Source organism: Eublepharis macularius, chromosome 19 (assembly GCF_028583425.1).
Source record: "Eublepharis macularius isolate TG4126 chromosome 19, MPM_Emac_v1.0, whole genome shotgun sequence".
In the NCBI taxonomy this organism is placed as follows: Eukaryota; Metazoa; Chordata; class Lepidosauria; order Squamata; family Eublepharidae; genus Eublepharis; species Eublepharis macularius.
This window is the reverse complement of record NC_072808.1, coordinates 6,705,685-6,730,800: the sequence shown is the minus strand read 5'-3', so window position 1 is coordinate 6,730,800 and position 25,116 is coordinate 6,705,685. Positions and strand designations below refer to the sequence as shown.

The 25,116-nt window shown below is 45.3% G+C and overlaps 1 protein-coding gene across 1 annotated transcript; it reads right to left on the bottom strand.

The window, feature by feature from the left end:
- Nucleotides 1-5,532: 5,532 nt before the first annotated feature.
- COPZ1 (COPI coat complex subunit zeta 1) lies at nucleotides 5,533-24,599 on the bottom strand. The gene is made up of 9 exons (XM_055003981.1): nucleotides 24,477-24,599; nucleotides 13,575-13,643; nucleotides 12,482-12,563; nucleotides 10,957-11,048; nucleotides 10,215-10,270; nucleotides 8,346-8,423; nucleotides 8,181-8,232; nucleotides 6,942-6,980; nucleotides 5,533-5,695 (listed from the first exon to the last, which is right to left on the bottom strand). Exons 1-9 carry the CDS (start codon nucleotides 24,543-24,545, stop codon nucleotides 5,648-5,650), a joined length of 585 nt encoding a protein of 194 aa, XP_054859956.1. The 5' UTR covers nucleotides 24,546-24,599; the 3' UTR covers nucleotides 5,533-5,647.
- Nucleotides 24,600-25,116: the final 517 nt, after the last annotated feature.

Here is a 25,116-nt window from a genome sequence, read left to right as displayed (position 1 = left end):
TTACTTTTTAAAAGAGCTGCACTTGGTTCTATATTGAGCCACATTTAACTCTAGAGCCGTAAGTTGCAAACCCCGTGTTAGGGGCTTAATTAAGTTGCCAACAGACCTGGGGGGAAATGTCCTGCCATTTTAATAAGAGGCTTCATGTGTGAAAATGGGCAGCTAAAACTTTTCAGAGCATGGAGGTCAATTTCATTTTCTGGTAAATAACACCCCATTAAGCCTCTGTTAAGGAGACAGGACATGGCGTTCTCCAGGCAGTTGGCACCTGTAGGCTGACTCAGTGCTCAGCTTTTGGACTGTCGGGAGCTGGGTTGATTTCTAGGGAGGCTCATCCCCTCTTACATGGGGGTTTGTTGCCAAACTATTGAAAAAATGGCTTTGAGGACTGAATCCTGGCTACTATTAAAACCCTAGACTGAGAAACAGCTTATATTTTAATTCTTTTTTTTTTTTTAACGGTTGCTTCCTTTTTTTCAGTGTTAGCATAGAGTCATGGCACGGCAAAGAGGGGAGACATGGACCTGGGAGGAGACGGAGGACTTTCTCCACTACTTTGGGGAGGTGCAAGAGCAACTGAACGCCAGCCACCGGAACCAGGCCATCTATGAAGAGCTTGCCGAAAGGATGAATAGCCACGGGTACAATCGCACCCCGCACCAGTTGCGTATCAAAGCCAAGGATTTAAGGAGGCAGTATAGGAACATTAAAGAGAAAGGACAACCCGGGAAAGGAGATTCCATATGGAGATACTATGGCCTGTTGGACGACATCCTCTGCAATGGCCATAACACTGAACCAGTGACAGCCACTTCCTCTACTCCTAGCACCGAGGAGGAAGAGCACCTGGAGGGGGTGAATGGTGTATCACCAGACAGCGATCAGAGTCCGGGTTACAAGCTACCTGACTGTAACTCCCAAGCCCCAAGAAGGCTTTCTAATGCTCCTCTTGATGCCTCTGCCGGGGGGTCTTCAACCACCAGAGCACTACGTGAGTATAGAAGTCCATTTCTGAATTTTAAACGATTCTTATCATCCCCGCGCTGTTTCACGGAAAACTTTTCCATCTCCAATTTTCTATTGCTGTATCGGAACTCAAGCTCTGTTTCATTTTGCGCTCTCGTTTTATCATCCCACACCTTCCAGTATTCTTTGGAGGTTGATTGACATGGCGGGATCAGTCCCAGCACTGGCGACTCTCTGCTTGATAGAGAAGTCAATGCTGAAAGTGGTCTTTGGCTTCTGAATCTCTTCCTCCTACCTAGCATACCTAGTTTCCTCCTGTCTTAGGAGAATCAGCCACGGCCCAATGGCAAAAGCACATGGCTTTGCATGCAGAAGGTCCCAGATTCAGTCTTTGGCATCTCCAGTTGAAAGATCTTGAATAGCAAGCGCTGGGAAAGACCTGCCTCTTCCTGAAATCCCAGACAGCCGCTGCCAGTTAGAGTAGACAATACTGGAATCCCTTCCCTATAGCTATTCTGCAAGGAACAAGTTAAAGTGAAGATCTTTTTACTTTCAGGTACCCTTCCCCATCCCCACCCCCCAACAACCTTTTAACATCCCTTCTGTGTTTCTTAAGCTTTTGAGAACCACAGCTCTCTTCATCAGATGCATCTCACAAAGAGACCTGCGGTTCTCGAAAGCTTGTGCTACAATAAAGGTTCATCTTAAAGGTGCTACTGCACTCTCTGTTTTGCAGCTACAGACGAACACGGCTAACTCCTCTGGATCTGTGTTCCTTGGCTTTCTCGATTTATATTTCTGCTATTGCTGCAAATCCTTAGGATTTTACTACCGGCCTTTTCACTCTGTTTTCCACTTGGGCTAACTGCCTTCATGCTTTTGCCACTGCTCTTTGAACAGTTGAGTATTATTTCCTGTTAAGGGCTTACCTGCCTAGTGCTTTCTTACCCCCATCCTAGGGGGCTTAAAGTGGCCAGCGTACACAGTTAGTTCTTCCTTCCCTACAGAATCCTTACAACTATCCTGTAAAACGGAGTTCCCCAACATAGTACACATTGGTGCCATCTCACCCATCAAGCTTTTCAGAAAGTAGACGGGGCCATTGTAAGGCAGGGCTTACTTCTAGCTGTCCTCGTTCAAACAAAGGGGTTTCACACGGCTGCAATAGTAGCTGCAACCAATGGAGAAGCAGGAGGGCTGGTAAGCACCAGGGTTTCCTTAGTCAATGGCTGATTCCGCACACGTTGGACAATGCACTTTCAATGCACTTTATCAATCGTTTGAGGTGGATTTTTTGTTCCGCACATGAAAAAAATCCGTTCCAAATGATCTCTAAAGAGGATTGGAAGTGCATTATCCAATGTGTGTGTGGTTCCACTCCCCCTTCAGGTTTTCCTGCTTTTGGTTTTCCCTTCTTTTTCCTTAAACTTTCCTTTCTTTTTAACTCCCTTTCTGCAATTCTTTTGCTAAGCGACGGTGACAGTAATTGTGTTTGTCCGCCTCTTGCTGCAGCCGTTTGGGGTCTGGTCCTGCTTTCTGCAGCAACCATTATGGGGTGGCACTCGTCAGCCCCTGTCAAAATTTCCAAGATGCCCACCAGCTCAAAAAGGTTGGGGATCTTTGCTGCAAAGTATGTGAGGCCGAATGCAATGGACAGGCCCAAGATCACCCACTGAGCTTCCTGACACAATGCAGATTTAAACCCTAGTTAGCTTTCTTGAATGTTGAAGATTTTCATCCAAATGTTGTGTGATCTTCATCAGGAACTCATTCAGCCGAGAGTGCAGGACAAATGTAAATCATCATAAAGCAGACACTTAAATAAGAATGGAATTAAATTCTCGTTCATTCCCCGTTCTTTCTAGCTCGGAGAGCCCTAGCAACTGGTCTCGTAAAAGCAAGAACCAAAAAGAGCCCGATGATGAAGGCGTTCACCAAAGCATTCCTGCCACAGTACAATAAGAACATGAAGAGTTTCCAGCAACTTTACCAAGTCCAGATGGACATGCAGAGACAAGAAAGGGAGAAATTGCGAAGGCAGGCGCTGAGGAGTAAGAAGGAAATCAAAGCCGCTGCCAGTCAGATGCGAGAAGCAGTTCTCATTCATGCAGCAGCTGTTAACCGAGTTGCAGATGCAATGCAAACCTATAATACTCTGCTCCAACACTTCCTCTCGGAGCAAGGCCCGCAAATGGGGAAAACATGAAGCCTAGGAGAGGACGGGTAGAGTGGGAAGAGCAACCAATTAAGAGGGAACCTTCCCTCTCTGCCCTGAAGTTTTACTGGTGGAGACCAGGAAGTACCCACAGTGCGTCTGACAAAAATTTCTGTGAAGGGAACACTGTTATCGTGTCGACCCGGATTAGATTTTACACAGGGTAGTGTTGCTGTCTTCCCACGTAAAACCACCATTGTTCCTAAAAAATTCTTTCCTGCAACTTTTATCAAAATGTTTTTTCTGCATGCAGTCCATCAATTGCTGAATATTCATCCAGTATTTTATAAACGGCAAGATTCGAGTCCAGTAGCACCTTAATCGAGCAACAAGATTTTTCAGAGATAAATCTCCTATTGTCAGAAACTTTCCTTCATCAGCTTTGACTCTCAAAGGCTTAAACCCTGAAAATCTTGTTGGCCTTTAAGGTGCTACTGGAACTCAGATCTTGCTGTTCTACTGCAGATTAACCCAGCTGCCCACCTAACTGCGCTTCTCCACCAATTATTTAAATACTTGATTTTTGGCAGGTGCCAAAAGTGTGCTCCTAAACAGAGTTTATGCCCTTCTGAGCCAGTTAAAGTGATTGAGGTTTGAAAAGTGTAACTCTCCTTAGGATGCTGCGATAGGTGGCATGCAGTACTGTTTTTAGAACGATTGACTGTCTTTAATAACAGACGTGCAAAAGTGTTGCTTGGTTACCTGCTTATGAGATTTTGCTTTGGATCCCCAATGAAAATAATCAAGTCAGTAAGTAGGAAATGTATGAATTTTGAGGGGAAACTTGAAATCTCAAATTTCAGATTTAAATCTGTTGTATTTGAATAGTGAAACTGGAAAAATGTCAGTCTTCCTATATCTATGTATATTCTGCAGGAAGAAAATGGGTTTTTTTATACTGGAAACTAAATAAATTTTGTTGCTTTTTGCTCTCTCTCTCTTTTTTTTAAAGTCTGAGTTCAGACCAGAGTTACAAGAGTTAACTGAAGTCTACTTTGCAGAATGAAGCAGTTAATAAACCATACCACTTCAGGGTGCAGGGTTGAAAACCCTTTATGCAAAATCCCAGCTGTGCTCATTTTCCATCTGCAGCATTTAAAAAAAAACAGTGAAGCATTTAAAACGTGGCTCCCCTCTTGCACTATGAAATGGCAATATCCAGTTCTATCACTTCGTTTTATCAAATAGGCAGACCAGGCCTGTACCCTCCTCACTTGTTCCTAAGTACAAGGTCAGAGATCCCCAACAGGGTGCCCAATCAATGTGTTATCTAGCACTCACTCGTTTCTTCGATAAAGCGAAGACCCCGTCCTTTCTTCCATTTCATTGCAGAGCAGAACCCTAGGGAGGCATCACCTTTGGGTCTGCAGGGAGACCCCATTCAGAAACGGCTGTCCCCATCATTGGAAGAGGCTTTTCTTGGAACGTTTTGTGATTGGGGAGGATCCTCCCTCCTCCTCCTCCCTCCACTGAGCAAATTCTGAAGGCTTCCCTCCAGCCAAGGGAGCTTTCCTTCAGGCTAAGCGATTCTTGCGGTAGCAAAAAAGTCAAACTCAGTCTTGGGTTGTATCAAAAGGGCCACTGTATCAAAATCGCAGGAGGTCATAGCCCCTCTCTATACTGCCCTGGTCAGGCTGCACCGGGAGTACTGTGTGCAGTTCTGGAGGCCCTGCTTCAAAAAGGATGTGGACAAAATCGAGAGGGTGCAGAAGAGAGCGACGAGGATGATCAGGGGTCTGGAGACTGAGCCCTACGAGGAAAGGCTGAGGGCCTTGGGAATGTTTAGTTTGGAGAAGAGAAGATTGAGGGGGGACGTGATTGCTCTCTTTAAATATTTGAAAGGCTGTCATTTGGAGGAGGGCAAGGAGCTGTTCCAGTTGGCAGCAGAGGATAGGACCCGAAGCAACAGGCTTAAATTACATGCAGAAAGGTACCGGCTGGATATTAGGAAAAGCTTTTTCACGGTCAGAGTAGTTCAAAGGTGGAATCAGCTGCCTAGGGAGGTGGTGAGCTCCCCCTCACTGGTAGTTTTCAAGAAGAGGCTGAATGAATATTGGTCAGGGATGCTTCAGGCTCATCCTGCATCGGGCAGGGCGTTGGACTAGAAGGTCTGTATGGCCCCTTCCAACTCTATGATTCTGTGATTCCTCCAATGGAAGAGCCACTTAAGTTGGAGAACGGCGACTTGGAGCGTGGTTGGCTTTCCCCCCCACCCCCCAACCCCCACTGTAGCTCTTTTGTGGTTTTACTCACTCCTTTATCTCAACATTTCAAAAGTACTCACAGACTCAATTAGTTTGAGCCTGTCTCTCCATCAACCATCGCGAAGACAGCAGCGAGACTCAGAAAGATACATCAAAAACCATGGTCATGTTATATTTTGGTCAGTGTGAGACAGACAATAAGAGGGACTGAGTTGGTGGCTGGGGATACAGTAGGTCCAGAGACTGGGTTCCAAGTTGCTCCTCACCGAAGCAGTGACCACTTGATCTGTTCCTTTGCTGACTGCAGCACCTGCAAACAGAGATTGGTTTCAGCTAATGGGAGTCAGCCAACAATTGCCCTTGAATCAAACCCTCTTGTAGCTACTAGAAAAGAGTGACAGGAATCTCCCCGAGATTTTAGAAAAGTGGTCCATGGGCAGGCAAATTTTTAAAAGAGCATCTGGAAATGTGCATGCTCTGCCTGCATAAAATGCAACTTCTGGGCCTTGCATGCAATAAGCAAGTATTTCTGATACTTCTACTAACAGGAGCTGTGCAGAACCCTGAACCACTCTGAAGTCCTGCTTCAACTTTCTTTGGCATGCAAGATTTTGTTTAAACGAGAGCCAAGATTCTCAGGACATTCAACTGCACGACAGAGGACGAACATGTGAGCTCCTGTCTCCATTCAGTAGTAGTAGTAGTTTATTTTCCACGGTCAGCGACCAGCAATTTACAAAAACACCAATAAAAGGCACCACAGAAGAAAATAAAACATCGATAAAACCATTCACAATACCTGGGTAAAATCATTCATGATACAATAGTATAAGCTTTAAAATTCTCAGTGGTACAATAAAATCATTCACTTAGACGCTAAGGATTTCCTGATCCTTGAAGCAATCCAACCAAATCTGGCCACCTGAAATGTGATCTTAGGATGTCTATCTGAAAAGAAACCCCTCAGAGTGCATATCCTTTGGCTACGGGTAAGGGGCAAAGGTGAAAAAAGAGGAAGAGATTTGCGAAGATTGTTATACACCTTGCAATCAAATATAATGTGTTCTAATGATTCTATCCCTTCCTCTCAGCAGGAACAAATCCTTTCCTCTAAGGGATTTTTTTAAACTTCCCTTCGAGGACAGCCGAGGGAAACTGTCTCCATTCAGAGGAATAAAGGCCACTGGGAAGCTGCATCTCGCCCTCTCCGAGGAGGAACTCCAGGGCAGGGCTTGCGTGCAATTGGACGGAGCTCACTTCTTCTCACCCTGCCAGAAAGAACTCCCCTCTCATGACCAGCTGCCCAGATAAAGCAGAAGGGAGAGGAGGGAAGTTCTGGCTGCTGTCGCTGGCCTGCACTGACTCCAAACAGCACCAAAACCAAGGGAAGTTCAGTCTGGCCCCCGTTAGGAATAACTTTGCCAATCTGATCTCCCTCCTCAGCTCTTTCGCTTGTGTGGGTGTCCCCTTGCACCTGAAGGTGCTGAGGGAGGCAACAGGGAGAAACAGGGGAGGGGGACAGGTACTGAAAGAGAGGACCCGAGCACATCACATACCTGCGAGACTGTTTGCTCTGTAAGAGGGACATCCTCTCCCTGAAACAGAAACACACCCATGGTTAGAGGGCCTCCCCGCAACTTTCTTCCTTTTAAGTTCTTATCGCAGGCCCATCTCTGTGCTTCTACAGGCCATCTCAATTTTATCTACGTTTTATAAAATCAGTATTATAACATAGTTTTGATTTCTTCATCTTAACGTTTTGGTGATTGGATGTTTTACTCTCTAAAAGCCGCTGTGCTACACAGGCAGTCCCAATCCAGTAAATGCGAGAACTGAAACACATTGAATGATCCGGCACAGGCACTCTTCTGAGAGCAGGCCTCCCGAATCCATCCTGCAGATTCTAGCTAAGGGGACCCCAAGCTTTCAATGAGACATCTATCCCAAATCAAGGGACCGTGCAGAAGATACAGACCTAATAAAGAGCTTCAAAGGGCCTCCAAAATCCAAGTGCAACATCATATTCCTATCTCACCCGCCCCAATCAGCCAAAGAAATGATGATGATGATGACAACTTGACACTCAGAGCAGTTTACAAAGTATGTTATTATCCCCACAACAATCACCCTGTAAGGTGGGTGAGGCTGAGAGAGCTCTGAGAATGCTGTGACTGACCCGAGGTCACCCTGCTGGCTTCCAGTGGAGGAGTAGGGAATCAAACCCGGTTCTCCAGATTAGAGTCCTGCTGCTCTTAACTACTACACCACACTGGCTCTAAACTTGTGCCAGGTTTCCTTGCTTTTATGAAGACTGACTAAGCAACGGGCCCCTCTATCCCTCAGCTAGAGCCAGGTCACAAAGACTTAGCACAGGCTAGAAATCTCCTAGGCTTGGATCGCTCTTCAGACCAGGAGCCAAAGCCCTAACAGCCAAAGCCTATGCAACGATCAGGTGTCTTTCTTTAACGTTTTATTGCATATCTTTACTTTTACACCCTGCTAGCCATGGAGTAAAGAAACCAGAAATGGCAAAGGGTATATAATCCTACCCCCTTGACCGCAGGGAGAACTGCTCAGCCACTGCCCTTTAGCTTCTGAGATATAACTTGGCATTGCTCATGTATTTCCTTTTTAAACAACAGAGGCCAAGATATTTAAAATACTTCTGATGTCAGATTCTCTGCTTTAGACTGTGTCATGCAAGACATCCCTATTAAATAAATGCCTATCACAAAGGCTGTGGCTATTGTCTGGGAAGGCAGACAAAGAAGAACAGAGAAGTGAGGCTCACTTACCCGCACAGCAACTCTGTGTAGCACCTGCTGGGGGTCACTCTCAAGAATCACCCTGAAACAGAGGAAGGGAAAAGACGGCTTGGGCTTGGCTCCCAGGGAGTTGGGGCAGAAAGGCAAAAGGCAGTTCACCCCAGATCCACAGCCAGGTGCTGAGCCTGGACTCACCCCCCATCCACAATCTCATCCACAGCCAAGAAAAGCCCTTCCATGTTTTCCAGTAATGCCCGCTTCTCCACGTTCTTCCTGTAGAGAAAGAGAACAGAATTTGCTCAGCACGGAGGACAAATGTGTACCCACAGTACCTAAGAGGAAGGTTTGGCTGACCACTAGAGTCTAAGCATGGGACAGACTGGTGCACTCCCTATGGCAAGGCGACTCACACAGCCGAAGTCAGGGCTTCAGAGTCGCATCCGGTAGGTGTTAGAACTCCCCCTCTCCCACGGGCTCTCCCAGACATATTCCACATTTCCCTGTACAATCACAAGGGCTAGCTTGTAGCATATGCTGCAGCTAAATTCTGCGCTGGATACATAAGCCTGCATCCTGAACCGCTGGACACGTTCAGCATGCACAATCCATGGTGAAGGCCTGCCTTTGAGGGGGTATATCATGGTCACATCATGAGAAGACAAGATTCTCTGGAAAAGTCAATAATGCTAGGAAAAGTGGAAGGCAGTAGGGAAAAGAGGAAGACCTAAAACAAGATGGCTGGACTCAATAAAAGAAGCAGCATCCTCCAGTTTGCAGGATCTGAGCAAGTTTGTTAATGATACAATCTTTGAGAGGTCTTTCCTTCATAGGGTTGCCATAGGTCGAAAGCGACTTGATGGCACATAACGCACATCATGCCCCCCACCCGCAAATAAATGAACTTCCACATTCTGCATCGGGGACACATGATAATTAAAATGATGCATGTTATGTTACTGATAATATGGCTAGAGAGATTTCCCACCCCCTGTGCCCAATAACCTTGGAACTTGGCATCATCTGTTAATAACATGGTCACTTTTGTTTAGGAATATTTTATATTTCTGGGATTCCATCTCCCCTTTTTCACCTCTCATTTTCCTCCTCTTAACTTCTTTAAATTATTAACCACAGACCTTTTGCTTGTCTTATTTATTAATATTTCTTAACACCCTGATCCCAACTCAATGTTATAATCTCAGTCACTAATATTTTGTCCCGTTTAGTAATGTTCACCAATAACAGGATCCTGCTGTAACGTTGTATTACTAACACCTGACATTTTAATGGTCTATTTTATTAACATTTGAATTCTTATTGTGTTTTAGAATTGATTTTTGATTTCGTTTCCCTTTCTCTTAATGAGTGTATTATTCTAATTTTTTAAAGGAAATTAGATTCACTGAGAGTAAATTCAGGAGAGACAAATGAACACAATTCTTCATGTGACGCAAAACTAATTTATGGAATTCTCTCCCAAGAGATAAGGGGATAGTGACCAAGTTAAATATCTTTAAAAAGAAAGTAGACAAATTCATGAAGATTAACGGTGCAGTCCTATGGAGAGTTACTCCAGTCTAAGCCCATTGAAGTCAATGGGCTTAGACTGGAGTAACTCTCCATAGGACTGCACTGTTAGTCTTATCAATGGCCATTGAACATGATGACTAACTGAAATCTCCATTTTCAGAGGCAGGCAGTATACCTCTGCCAGAAGAGCAACAGTGAGGGGGGGCTACATGCTTTCTCAGAGTATCTATTTGGCCATTGTGAGAAACAAAATACGGGACTAAATAGACCTTCAGTTTTACCTAGCAGGCTCTTATTTATCTCTTCCACAGAGTTCTCAATGTGACGTTATTGCCTGCTCAACTCACTTAAATCCATTGGGGGGGGGGGGAGCCAACTAGCACGAGCTTCAATGTGTTTTCAAAACGGTGCAAGAAAATCTGCCCCACTGTTTTGTGGTGCACCATCCCACCTCCCCAGCTTTTACAATTTTCAGCCTACTGCAAGTGCACCCAAGCTCTGACCAAATGTAATACTAGCAAGGGGTTTTCTTACCGCAGCATCTGGCTGAGTGAGTCAAAGAGGCAGTTGAGCACAGCCATTAACATTAGCTGCAAAAAGAGAGGACAGGGTTATGGGATAAAGGAAACACACAGACACTTGCCCCAAGCAAAGCTAGTGTCACACTGATTTTGCAGTTACCTCTAAAAGGGGCAATAGTTAGACAAGTTACATCAGGGGTCCTCGACCTTTGGAATTCTGGTGATGGGTGCAGCCTCAAAATGTCTGTGACAAAATGGCTGCCACAGGAGGCAGGGCCACCCACAAAATGGCTGCCTTAGCTTACCTTCAGTTACACAGTGAAGATCCTTGTACTGCCACCAAAGCAACTTTTTAAAAAATCTGCACAGTCAATCGAATCTTCAGTGGCCAATGAGAAAGCCTGCTGGGCAAAAGCCCCACCTGGCCCCACCCACTTTCTAAAAACACTCGGTGGGAGCCAGGAAAGTCACTGGAGAGCCCCATGGGGCCCACAGATACCATGTTGGGAACCCTTGAGCTACATGGTAAGCTGGAATCTTTCTGCCTTGTTGCAAACTTGCCCCTTCAAGAGGCTCTGAGGTGAAATTCCTCTTTTCCACAGAAAGCAGAGTTCAATTAATCGTCACATTAACCACAGTAGTGCCAGAGGGAGGGAGGAGGAGCTCACAAAAAATGGTGAGGACAACTACCCTTCAAACAGGAAAGCGAAACAGAAAAACAACGGCACGACTCTTGCTGCGTTGGGGTAACGTACCTCGTTTTCATGGGAGCTGCCGATAACATAGAAATACAGGTCGATGCTACTCTTATATACGACTGTCAGTCCCTCCAGGAGAGCAATCTCACCTGAATGGGAAAGACAAAGAAGCAATGGATGAGCAGATGAAGAAGCATTGGGAGAAAAGCCACACTGTAAGAACACAGACTTGTGCATTGCACAATGTTGCACATCCCAGTGTGGCAGCTGCCCATCAAACTGTGCAAATGCGACTACATCAGCTTTTTCGGGAGCCATGAACTTGAACGGAATGCCATCTCACAACTGTACACCTACTGAATAATTCCTTTTGTTCTGGTTTAAGCCAGAGGCGTCCACATTCTGACTGAATTTAGTATCTTAATTTAGATGCTAAGTAGTTACCCCCAAGGAAGAACAGTAATATTCAAAAGACTGGGACATTTTAAAATCAGCTTCTTAATGAATCTTTCCTCCGCCCACTGGCTTTGATTTCTCAGTACAGATCCTGCCTCAGGAAAAGGAGCAAGGCCGCTATGCTCACAACGGCAACACCCTGGATTGCGAAAAGGTGTCGCCTTGTGAAATCTGTAATTACAAAATTGTCTTCTGGGACCGACTGTGGCTGGTGTGACGAAACCAATCTGAAGTCAGATCAAGGGCAATACGCGTGCTGAACGTGTGCCCACATCGTGGGCTGCAAGGCCTACAGAGAGCTGACCTGAATCCATTGCCTGCATTCCCCCTACACGTTCTCACAATGGACATTCTCCTGTTCCAGCCCACACACATCACGGGTGATTGTGACTGCTGGACCAAGATGACCCACGCAGCACTGACTAAGCAAGACGTCCAAGGGATGCCTTCTTTCAGGAGCATTTCCTTCCCAGCCAGTTTAAGTACAAGTGCCCGGTTTTTCTCTTCCCCTGTGACTTCAATGGAGCCTAGCCGATAAGAAGTGGACAAAGCGGGCTCAGAATATACCAGTTGGGCTCAAAATATATCGAATATTCTGTGTTTTCCAAGACAGACTCTTCAAAAGGCCTATGGACATAGGAAGAAGGGTCAGTTCACAGGTGAGGTGAATCTTCCGCCAGAGAATCCTAGATGGGGCAGGAAGGAAATCTATTCACTTTACCCCAGAACCAGAATGGTGTAGTTGTTAGAATGTTGGAGTAGGATCTGGGAGACCCAGGTTTGAATCCTCACTCTGCCAGAGAAGGTCACGCAGTTGACCTCCCCTCCTCCGTTTTATCTTCACAACAACACTGTGAGGAAAATTATACTGAGAGAACGTGATTGGTCAAGGTTACCCAGTGAGCTTCCATTGCTCACTTTATTCCCCCACTCTACAACAGAAGCTTGCTCGGTGACCATAGGCCAGTCACACACTCTCAGTGTAGCCTACCTCACCAGGTTGTTGTGAGGGCAAATGGAGGAGGCTATGTAAGCTCCCATTGAGAAGAAAGGTAAAATGTATCTGTAATAAACAAATTTATCAATTTTCCATCGCTGCTCCCCCCATACACACAACAGAACCTACTATCTGTCCGGTGAGTCTTATTGAAGATGTTCTTCTCAAAGGCCTTTTGCTCCTTGACTGAAGGATATGTATCATCGTAATACTGTAGGGGAAAAAGAAAAACTGGTGACATAGTGCGAAGTGGTAATCTCTCACCATGAAGGCAAGAGTTTCAGAAATGCAGGAACGACAACCTCAATTACAGTTTGCCATGCTTTGAAGTTTGCGGATGGGCAAGAAAACATTTCACAGTAAAAACCATCAAAAGCGTGAGACGTATGTCACTTCTGTTTTAGACAGAGGGGAAACAGGGCAAAGACAGAACCTGTATCAGAGTTAAGGGTCAGATGATTTGAACTGAGGTCCTATACGTTTCCCTGTCAATCACAAGACCTAAGCGGAGGACCCTGGATAGGGGAACACGCTTCCATCCTCTATCAAGAAGATAGAGACAGCTTCAAGAGGGGACTGGATAAACATACGGAGCAGAGGCCCATCAGTGGATATTAGCCACAAGGTATAGATGGAACTCTCTGTCTCGGGCAGTGATGCTCTATATTCTTGGTGTTTGGGGGGGAGCAATCAGTGGGAGGGCTTCTAGTGTCCCTTCCCCACTGGCAGACCTCCTGAGGACACCTGGTTTTTGGCCACTGTGTGACACAGTGTGTTGGACTGGATGGGCCATTGGCCTGATACAACATGGCTTCTCTTATGTTCTTAAGAAAGAACTGGGTGTGGTATAAAATAAACAGAAACTCTTTAGACTGTAACTTGCTTCATAGATTTTGCGAGTATAGCAAGCAAATAATCCTGTAGCTAAGTAGCTAACAAGAACAGAGTGAAGGAATCTGGCAGCAATTGCTCACTGTGTAGAAATGAAGCAGACAGCGGAGAGCCCCCCACACACGGGATTGGCATATGCTAACAACAAAGGATAGGACTCATGCTACCCTGATGGGCACAGATGACTTCCCGTCCACTCAAAAAGTAGCTGGCCAATCGGCCATCACTGGTCATATCCTTAATCCTAGAAGCGGACCTGCCGAGATGTCTTCTTTGAGTGCTTTGGAAATGTTGCACCCTCCCACACTTTCCAGATCTCAGTGAAGTTTACCTTGGCAAAGAGGCGGTCTCCATCGTTGTCCAAAATGAGAATGGCTTTGACTGTGTAGAGAGACGGCTCCTGCAAAGGAAAGCATGAGATCACAGGTCTGTTCAAGCAGCACCAGGCGCTCCCCTTTCCGCCCACCGCCTGAAAGCTGTAGGCTGGCCCGACCAGGAAGGAGGCAAGACCATCCCGATATCTGAGCAGGGCTGTGGATACACAAAGATGTAACAAAATCTAAAATGCCGGCCAAAATTATGTCTTGGAAACAGAATTATAAAATTAAGCTGATTTCCACCGGTTCGCTTATTTTCTCTTCGGTTAACCAAAGGGACTACATAAAGAACTGCAACTTCAACTGATAACGACCACAAGTCCTGCTTAGCAGAAATTCTGGCTTCTGAGATTTCACGTCCCTACCGACATATGTTCAGGTTTATCGCCACAGTCACGAGGGCTGGAAACTTGGAGGGTGAATCTCAGCAAAGGCTGTGATTTTCAAGATGATACCCAAAGCTACGTGTGACTGATGCCATTTCAAATGTATAAAATGCATGCAGCCCTGCCCCTCGAACACTCAAAGGAGCAGCTGAGAGCACAGGTAAAAACTGCCCACCTCCATTCAAATTATTCAAGGCCTGTATGGCTTGTAGCCCGATGAGGCTAAACCAGCCAACCAGCCACATATGACAACCCACCAGGTACTAGAAAAACCTCCTGTTTTTGTATCCTGCCTGCCTTGGGTTTCCACCTTGATTGTCAAAATGTATAGTTAAAGGAATCCACTTGTCCTTTACCTCTGCCTTATCCTGTGTGTATGTTTTAAAAAAAAGAAAGAGGGGGAAACGGTAATTGTGAACCATTTGAGTCCCAGTCCACCAGCGATTTAGAGATCGACAGCTCAAACAAAGATGTACTGAGGAACATGTCTGTGGTACGTTGAGCAAGATACACAAAGCCAACCTGTATTTACAACTTATATCCCCTGACACAAGGTTGCAACAAGGTTACTGCTTAGTTTACTATTATCCTGACGGTCCCCCTGGTAGTGAAAGGCCAGACATTTACCAAGATGGTAGTTTTACTTATGAGTGATTATGTGATTCTTTCAGTGGAGGGGCCACTTGTGTGGGAGGAAATTTCAATAAATGAAGCTTTTCTCATGCCTGCATGACAAGCCGCAACAGCGGAAACCTACCCCTCTGGACCTTTCTCAAAGGTACAAGAGCGCCATCCTCCTTTGCAGAGGATACGCCTAGCAGGAGAAGGAGAAAGATAAAGGCATATGCAGTCAAATATTGATAGTCGGCCCATATTGCAGCTAGATGCTATACCAGAAAAGAATGAAGGCCACATCCAATAGCATGAACTGTCCATCCAGATCAGTATCAGCTGTAGTTTCCACTACAAAGCCAGATGCAGCACGCTTGAGGGAAATCAGCACTCATGCATAAAAGGCCAAAGTACAGGGACACATGGGTGCCACCCTCCCTGGCCATGTCATTGCTCAGGGAGACAGCATGGGTTTAGTGTGTAAAACCTTCAGGGTGAGGGGCGGGGAAGCCAGAAGAAATGCTGAGCCCGTGCTGGATGCTGGAAAGCTCTCGAGACAAAGTTCTGTGATGCACTGACTTCCACGTAGTCACAGTCGGAGTGTATAACAGAACTTCACCTCAAGCGCTGCAACAGCCCCTCCCCAGGAGCAGCAGGCTCCACAGAACGGCAGGTAGGCCCACTGCCCCACGTAGCACTGAGTCCCTCAATGTGGTGCTTGCCCACCAGTGCGTTTCCTAGTGCCCACTTCCTTCTCCCAAAGCAAAGAGCCAATCCTGCCGGCTCAGTGGAGCAGGAGTTGCTTCGCATTTTGTCTTCCATCCATTCAGAAACAGCTGCCTCCATCACAGGATGACGCTTGGCTTGGAAATTCCCAATGTTTTGGGATTAACCCCAGCTACCACGGCAGCCATTTTGTGGTGGCCCCCACTAATTTGTCTCAGAGCCAAGCTACAAGTGACGCCCGACACAGGTTGGACACTTGTCAGCTTCCCTCAAGTTTTGATGGGAAATGTAGGCAGCTTGGCGGAATGTTGGACAAGTGACAGTTGAAAAGTCCGTTGGACAGCAGTCGGAGAGCCAAGCTGCAAGACCAGGACGCCTACATTTCCCATCAAAACTTGAGGTAAGCTGACAAGTGTCCAGCCTGGGTCAGGCGTCACTTGTAGCTTGGCTCTCAGAATTCCAAACATGCCCACAGCCTCAACCCCTGCCATAGAATATCAGCACAATTCCGCCTCCACACACTATTGCAGTGAAATCAGACCCAGCAACAGCCACCACAGAGCGCACCTTCTCTCAGGTTTTGAGAGGTAAGAGCGTGCCTGACAGCCACAGCAATGGCAAGGATCGGTTCCCAGAGTTATTACAACACCCTGGCCTCCAAATGTTAATGAGTTCTCTCTCCATTACGTAAGGTGCACCCTTTTGAACGTGGAGAAAGCCTGTATTTCATGACTCCCTGGAACACAACAGTGAAAGGGAAATCCTCGCTGGCAGGTGCTGTCCCAAGAGGTTCCGTGTTTAGGTAGGACCCAGCGTTCTAACAACACAGACCGTCCTAACTCAGCGCCATGCTTATCGAACCATGCTTTAAGAACCCCCCTGAAGCTTATCAGGGGCTCCTCAGTTACAAGATATTCACGGGAAAGCTTTCCTGGAAGACAGCTTGCCTACCGCTACTAATCATCTTGTAAAATGCATTAGTTAAGATTCTAGAATGTCTTCTCAGCTCCTGCAAGGCCACAGTGCTGGGTTTCACCCCGGAAGATTTCCTTGAATCATCTGCAAAACGTGGATGATCTACGGCAGATACGCTGGAGCTCCGCCGTTGACCAATCAATTCAGAGAGGCTTCCATGGACAGGGCTCCTATTTCCAGAAGGTTTCCAGAGTTTCAGCTAAAGCAGTATGCCTGAACAGGCAAAGAAAATAAGATTGGTTTCGAGACTCCTGTGGCTCATCCATTTTAATACGGACAGGACGCAGTGTAGACAAACGTAGATTCTCCTTCTGGTGCTTTTCATCCTTGTTCATACACATGCGGAGATAAATTTGTTTGGCAAACTTACTAAGCAGGCAGATGTGCACGGGGAATTTTCCCTTCCCTCCGATAATATTTCAGCTGCCCCCTGGGCAATGCCTGCAGATCTGGGTTTGAAAACCGCTGGTTTTACAGCAAGATGGGGAATTAAAGACGCTCTAATGAAGGCCACAGAAACTGCAGGCGCAACAGTATAATACCCCAAAGCTAACCGGCTTATTTTCCGCACAAGCACTATCAGAGGAATAGCCCTTTTCCAATCTGGACCGAACAAAGCAACAGATGAGAGGTAAAGGGTAGCATCTCCGTCCTGTTATGCCTTCTGAGAGAAACAGAGTAGATGCTTACCATATAAGCATCAGAGGAGAATTTATACATCTCTTTGCCAAAAAGACAAGCTTCCACAGGAGAGACAGGAAATAAACACACATTTTAAATCTGTAATGAGTGCAGACGGGAGAGCCAGAAGCCGCATAAATTTCTCTCTGGAGGTTTCCGGTTCAAGCCAAGGGCTGCCTCGAGCAATCAACCATTAAAACAAGACGTTAAGAGTTACTGCACAGTTTATTCTGATCATTTAATTCTGAAGTTTCAATAAATTAAACTTCAATCAATTAAACCAGGTGTGCAACGGCCCAGATGGTCAGTAGGATAGCAGCCGCACTGCCATAAAGATTTTACAACTGCCAGGACCCTGCGGAAGGGTAGCCTCGGCGAGGAAGAGTAGACAGCAAGAAATATGTCAGGGCCTGTTTTATTTGCAAAAGGCAATTGGATAGCCACGCAAAGGAGACAGGAGCATTCCCACTGGGCGCCTGGGGTCAGCACGGCTCACGTTCATGGAAGGCCTTTCGTGGAATGGGACGAAACAGTTCACAGGATACACCTGCCATGAGAACCGGAGCATACTCCACGCCAAAACGGCACTCCGGGCTTTTCTGAGAGTGCAAAAGCCAGTGCTACCGCTCCCCAGAAGAGGGCACTATCCCTTTTTATTGTCCTCAGGAGGAATTTCCACAATTCCTTTTGAGCTTTGACCACTTTCCCCAGATCTTCAGCAGCAACCACATAGGAGCATAATAAAATAGCTCGAGGATGGAATGTGCTTCACAATCATCTGCGAGAAGGCCTTTCCTCCCAACTGACCCTGGAGTCCTGCGTCTATTTTTTTTTGGGGGGGGGGGAAGGAGGAGAAAGAAATTGTCTCCTAGAGACACAAAATTTCCACAAATGCCATTGAAAAGAACCATTTTTCCTGAGAAAAACAAATTGAGGAAAAACTGAAATACATGCAAACATACTAAGAAACCTAAAAACTATTTTCCTATTTAAATGTGTACTGTGCCTCATGTATAACGTAGCATATAAAATTGCATCAACTGACATATTTACAGAAGTTAAAAGTACAGATGCCTTAGTTTTTCTACAAGTAAAATTGCAAATACACCCAATGCTAAAGGAAAAGATAGCTGGACGCTGCGACGCCCTATACAATTGTAGTACATTTCATTCATTCGGGAGGGGGCAGGATATATCACAAGAGGTGTTCCTTTCTCTTTTCTTTCTTTCTTTGGGAGGGGAGCAGCTGGAAATTTTCTCCTTTTTCTGATGGAAAAATTGGAGGAGTTTTAAGACGTTTTCATGCTATAGATTTTGAGTAGCACTTCAAAGACATTGAAAAACTCATCTTAAACAGGGTTTTTTTTTTCAGTGCTACTCAAAATTTCCATTGGAAAGAAGTCCTCAGATATCCATCTTATACATATTTAGTGAGTAAAAACCTTGTCATAAGAAGCATTGCAATAATTTAAAGTGAAAATATTTCATAGGAGGTTTTTCTTCATCGATCGAAAAAAAATCCTAATTTTTCCACTGGAAAATCTGGGTGGGGAGAAATCCTCGGGTGAAATGATTTTTCTATCCTTGAGTCATTCTCAAAGAACGTTTAGCTTAGTTGGTTGAGCCATTTGTAACCAATCTGTTCTGCGGACAACATGACGCACTGTGCCGCGGCTTGCTTGTAATGTGCTGAGAATTTTACCATGGGTGCCATTTAGACAAGTGCCCATAAGTTCATGTTCTCTCTAGATATCAGACAACACATGATTATTCCTCAGCAGCATGTATATTTCCGATCAACTCACAAATTCAACATAATGAGTTCCAACTTCAACACAACAATTGTTAACAAACAATTAAATGGACCTACATACTAGGACCAGATATAAGCACTGGGAATTTGTCCATGCTTCGCAGCCCACATTTAGCCCCTCTAACATGACTAATTTAAAGTACAACAGCCCCAACAACAGCCAATAATTTACATATGCAGAGTGGAAAAATATAACATTGGAAAATGTATTTCCCCGCATCATTAGTACTGGTATGAGCAGATCAAAAAGCACAAATCTGTTCTTTTTTAAATAAAGGGCAACTGTCTCCTCAGAGTTGGCATTATGAGCCACAACAAATGGTCTTAAAATATAGTCCCTTTTTTGTTAGTTAACAAATCCAAGAGTAGGTCTTAAAATTAGAATTTTAATGCAGTAATGAAATTAATGAAAATTGCTCGGCATGCCTAGGAAACCGCCTCTCTCCCTATGTCCCTCCATGGCCGCTTTGCTCATCTGAACAGGGTCTCCTGCAGGTGCCACCCTGCACGTGGGCGAAATCAACAGCAGCCCGTATAGATGGGCTTTCTCTGTGGTGGCCCCCACCCTGTGGAACGGCCTGCCTGAGGAGGTCAGGAGTGCCCCCACTCTCCTAACTTTCCACAAACGATGCAAAACCGAATTATTCAAAAAGGCTTTTGTTTTATAGAGAAGGGCTCAGATGCTTCCCTATTGAATTAAGGACCATAGACTTCACCACTATGTTGCCTTACATACTACCTGATGTCTTAAATATGTGCTCCGATGAGCTGCCTGTGCTTCATGTGGTCTAATGGCAGCCCTAGAGTTGTTTCTGTTCTGTTTCAGCATGTCTTCAATTCTGTATTGGATTCTTACTAATGTTGTATCTTAGTAAAATTGTGTTTATTTACCCTACAGCATTGTTTATGGAAATATCCTTGAAATTGACTGTACTGGTCTTACACTGTGTAATCTGCCTTGAGTCTCAGTGAGAAAGGTGGACTGTAAATGACATGAATGAATGAATGAATATCTTTGGGGGGAGTACAGAAAGGAAGCCTGAAAAAGCTCCCTGAATCACCCAAGGGTCAACGAGTTGGATTCAGTTATTTTCTGATCCCTTCTGACCCCATGAAGCTGTGGGACAAAGTCTCTGCCTTATACAACATCTTGAATTACGGAAGATGAATATCTGGCTTACTTTGCACAAATATTATCCTTCGTATGTGCCTTTACAAATGCTTAAGCACTTTCCTTCAGTCACATGTTTCATACAGGTCTCTTCCCTGCCTTCATACCAATGCATTATCCTAAACATTGGCTGATTCCGCACACATTGGATAATGCACTTTCAATGCACTTTATCAATCGTTTGAGGTGGATTTTTTGTTCTGCACACAAAAAGATCCATTCCAAATAATCTATAAAGAGGATTGGAAGTGCATTATCCAACATGTGCGGAATCACTCACAGACACAGTAAGTATACATCTGTTATGCAAGCTCCTTCTACTGTCCATAAAACACTCCATGTGGGGGGAAAGTTCGATTACTCACAGCAAATATTAGCATGTCCCCTCACATGCAGCACAAAAGTATTTGAACAGCTTCCACAAAAACTGCTCAGTGAGAACCTAAATGGGAAAAACAGGGCTCTAATTCTCACGGGTAGTTCCTGACGTTTCGCCAGCAGCTGTGGCTGGCATCTTCAGAGGTGTAGCACCAAAAGATAGAGATCTCTCAGTGTCACAGTGTGGAAAAGATGTGGCAGGTCATTTATATCTACTCAGGAGGGGTGGAACTGAGCTGAGTCATCCTGTAAGAGTTTCCCAGGGTGTGGAATGCTAATGGCAGGAGGCTTCACTGTATCCTGAGGAGGTTCTTTGCATATGGATTGGTGCTTGATGTGCTAATCTTCTCTGCCGGGCTATTGTCGGGTGTGGAGTGTTTTGTTAGCCTGGTGTTTTTCAGAACTGGAAACCATGCTCTGTTCATTCTTAAGGTTTCTTCTTTCCTGTTGAAGTTTTGCTTATGCTTGTGAATTTCAATGGCTTGAGTTTTCTATCTGATTGTTAGAACTTGTGGTCACTATTTTTATCTCTTAGTTTGCATTGATTTAGCATAACTGCTCATTAATCTCTATCATGAGCTTGCCAATGAAAAGACAGGGCCTACATTTAATACATTGCTTTAATATTAACATCACCCTGAGTCGTAGATGAGCTGGCATGTGAACCCAAGCCTTCTTAGCTTAAGTCCAACACTTTAACTGCAACCATGTTGATTCTACATGAACTTATGACAGCTTCAGAAAGAGCTTATTTTTGTACTATATGGCTGCTTATATTCAGCCAACGTTCACAGCTCAATCAAAACCATTCATACTATTAAGTGGCTGGATTCCTTCCCCACGAAATTACTTCAGGCTCAGTGCTTAGAGCAGCATCTTTTTCCTCAAGGCACCTGCACAATTAGTTCCTCAACTAACCTCAGGACGGCCACCAACTGCTGAGCCATAAACAACATACCTGGGTAGACAGGCATGGGATGACAGTTCAAAAAAGTATATCATAAGCAAGGTAGAGAAAAATTTTATTGCAAAAAGAAACGAGGAAAAGAAACTGGGGGGAAATCACAGCTAAAATAGAAGACTTGCATGAAAATCAAATATAAAACTGATTAGAGGAAGAAACAGCCAAAGATTTTAATTTTTTGTTTTGTTTTGCTGAAAAACGCCCTGGCCTAGTCCTGCAACTGACTTTAAAGATTGCAGCCAGAAAATATCAGGGTGCTTCACTAACGCTGAGCTTGCTTGTGATAACGTGGCACATATTTAAAACATGCTTTATTGACAAGGAGAAGATGGTGTGTTGTTGTTGTTTTCAGTGACTAGAAGAGGGACAAAAATGCATGGCCGTGTCAGAATATTTCAAGTACAACTAAGGCATCCATCCCAGCTTGCAACTTATATTGCTGAAATTGAGTTTATTTGCAAGTTTGGAATAATGAACAGCCCAGGGTTGAATCAGGACATAAGATGTTTCTCCCATTACAGATGATAATTTTCTGCACTTTGCAGCCCTGCTCTATCAAGCTATTTACAATATGTATTACAGCTAGTTTCCTGACACTCAAATTTGCAATACCCCTCCCACCCTCTGCCTGCATTAGACTCCAACCATTTCCCACTCCTTGTATCTGCTGAAGGGAGCTTTGACTGTTGAAAGTTCATACCCTGCAAATTTAGTTGGTCTCTAAGGTGCACTGAGAATTGAATCTTGCTCTTTATAACAAAGGGATTCCAAACTGAAAGCCCCTCTCGTTCCAAAGAAAGCAGAAGGTAGCAAAGAGAGAAGAATGCATTAAAACTTTCTTCTATAAAATTGAAAATTGAAAAATATCAGAACTTAGTTAACCATTATTAAATGCCACAGTAAGTTCCACTACAGACCATGTCGAGTTTTATTTATTTACATCATTTATAGTCTGCCTTTCTTCCTGGGACTCCAGGCGGATTACACAGTGTGAGTCAATACAATCAACATCTGAGACATTCAATAAAAAATGCATCAGGACATACAAATGCAAATTTACAGAAACTGAAAACAAGTAGAAATCCAATGCAGAGCTGAAAGCAATACTGAAGCAGGTATAAGCAATTAAACATGACATATTAAACAACACTGAAGCTACCCAGCATAGTTTACAGTCCCTGTCCCTTTGAGCCATTCCCTTAACAGAATATCCCACCTACCTAAATAAAAAAGCCCTCCTGAATGATTCAGTTTTGCAGAATTTGTGGAAAGCTAGCAAAGTGGGAGCTTTCCTAACCTCATCAGGAAGGTTCCATAAAATGGGGGGTATAACAGAGAATGAGGGCGAATGGGCAGTTGCTGATTTTGCTCATTTGCAAGGTTGCACTTACAGAAGGCCCTGTTCAGATGAGGGAAGCTGCCACAGCAGAGCACAAAGAAAGAGGTGGTCTCTCAGACAGGAAAGACCAAGGCCATGAAGGGCTTTGTATGTGATAGCTAAAACCTTGAATTGAGTCCGGTTACGAATGAGAAGCCAAAGGAGCAATTGCAGAATGGGAGTAACATGCATGGTCCACCTAGCTCCTGATAATAACCGAGCTGCGCTGTTCTACACCAACTGGAGCCTCTGAATTGACTTCAAGTGGAGACCGAATAAGAGTGCATTACAGTAGTCTAGTCTCAATGTTACTGTGGTCTGGATCCAAGTGACCAGATTGGCCGTGCCAAGGTCCCTACCATCTTCCAGTCTAGACTGAACTGGAATAAGACCTTTCTCACAGCTCCATTAACTTCTTTCTCCACCAGCAATGTTGGATCCAGGGTAACCACTAGGCTCCTAACCAGGTCTGCAAGGGTCAACTGAACCCCATCAAAAGTGGGGAGCCCAATATCCCCACCATCCCAACCAGTATAACGTCCATCTCGTTCGGGTTCAGTTTGAATTTGTTCGCTTTCAGCCAGTTGACTACAGCTGACAGGCAGAAACTCAAGGGGCCACAACACACAGGAATTACAAGTTGGAATGTAATTGTGTAAAAATTCAAATCCAATCGAGAAAAATACAGAGACCATTTCCAAGGGAACACCTGTACTGGGTGGAGTGGGTTCAAGGTTTGACTAAGATAGTTTACAGCTGTAATGAATAAGCTGGGGGAGGGTTCGTATGATACCTGTTAAAGAATACCAGTTCAGCAGTAATAATTCCAGGTTGATAAACCACAATTTATGCTGAAATAAATGATTAAGTCTTTAAGTTGTCAATGGACCCATTTCATTTTCTATTTCCTGGAACAGTTGATCCCCTTCCGCTGTTCAGGGTACCCAAACAAAGTCATCAGCAAGTGCACTCTTATGTTCACTATATCTAGGCATAAGCCCTACTGAACTCATGGGTCAGGATGGAAAGAAAAGCATTTCCTTTTTCAAGAGCAGTATAAAAAAGAGCAAGAGTCCAGTAGCACCTATAAAACTAGCAAAACCTGTAATACAGTATGAGCTCTCTGAAAAAGTAAGCTGAGACTCACGAAAACTCCCCTGACCTGCCACAAATTTTGTTAGAGGTGATCTTGGATCTCAGAGGTGCTACTGGATTCTTGCTCTTTTCTACTGCTACAGACAGACTAACAGAAGAAGCAAGCTGTGTCTCACGAAAGCTCACACCCTACCACAAATTTTGTCAGTCTCAGAGGTGCTTCTGAACTCTTGTTCTTTTCTACTGCTACAGACAGACCTTTTTCAAGAAACACTTGGAGCAGAGAGAGTCAGTTCTCTGAGCTGCAGGTAAAGCGTTGCACGTTTTTGTTTTACTCGCGAGGAGACGTAGCACTTCCCCCCTCCCTTTCTAGGCCAGAGAAGACCCTAAGGGAGAGGAGGTGAGTAAAGCTCCCTATTGCTTCCCACGAAAGCAGCAGGGCCTTGAGCATCCAAGTGACACCTGTCCCTCCCCTTCTCTCACATATGGCCGGCCTAGGGCTCCTCCATCCCCAGTCAGGGATGCTGGGCCGCGGCTGCGGCCTCAAGAACCGGGCCAGGCCCGGGGCTCCCAGCAGAGGCCTACAGGTTCCGTCCCGCCCACCTGCCCGTCTCCATGGTAACGGGAGCGCACCCCAGCTAGTCCCCCCCCCCTTCCCTTGCCCCTCCGGCTCCTACCAAGATCAGCGCCTCCATCTTGGTCGCCCCGATGCCGACGTGGAGCAGCAACCGCGGCTCGCAGCGCATTGGCTGGTCTCACGCCAATCTTTTCGTTAAGTCCCGCCTCTCCCTTCCTAGGCTGCTGTGGATTGGCTGCCTCTCCGCTTCCTCGGGCGACGTGCCCTCCCGGCCTTCCTATTTCATTCAAGGCAAGCTTCCAGCGAGGGGGCGTGGCTTACCTTGAAACCCCGCCTCTACCTGTGATTTCGAAAAGAAGTCGGCCGGTCACTTGCCAAGACTCCATTTCCTAGAAAAGCGGAAGAATGCGGCGGTTGCCATGGTGATGAGGGAAGCGGTCTGTTCCTCGGTAATGGTTGGGCTAGCTGTAATCACGGGGCCGGAAGTGGACATCATTTCCTGCAATGGTGGAAGGGAGAGTGACTGTAGGGAGGGGAGGTAGGGTTACCAGCTCCAGGTTGGGAAATTTCTGGAGGTTTGGGGGTGGGGTTGCTAGCCTCCAGGTAGTGGCTGGAGATCTCCCGGAATTACAACTGGTCTCCAGGTCACAGAGATCAGTTCACCTGGAGAAAATGGCTACTTTTGGAGAGGGGGACTCCATGGAATTATGCCATGCCAAAGTCTTTTCCCTTCCCCAAAC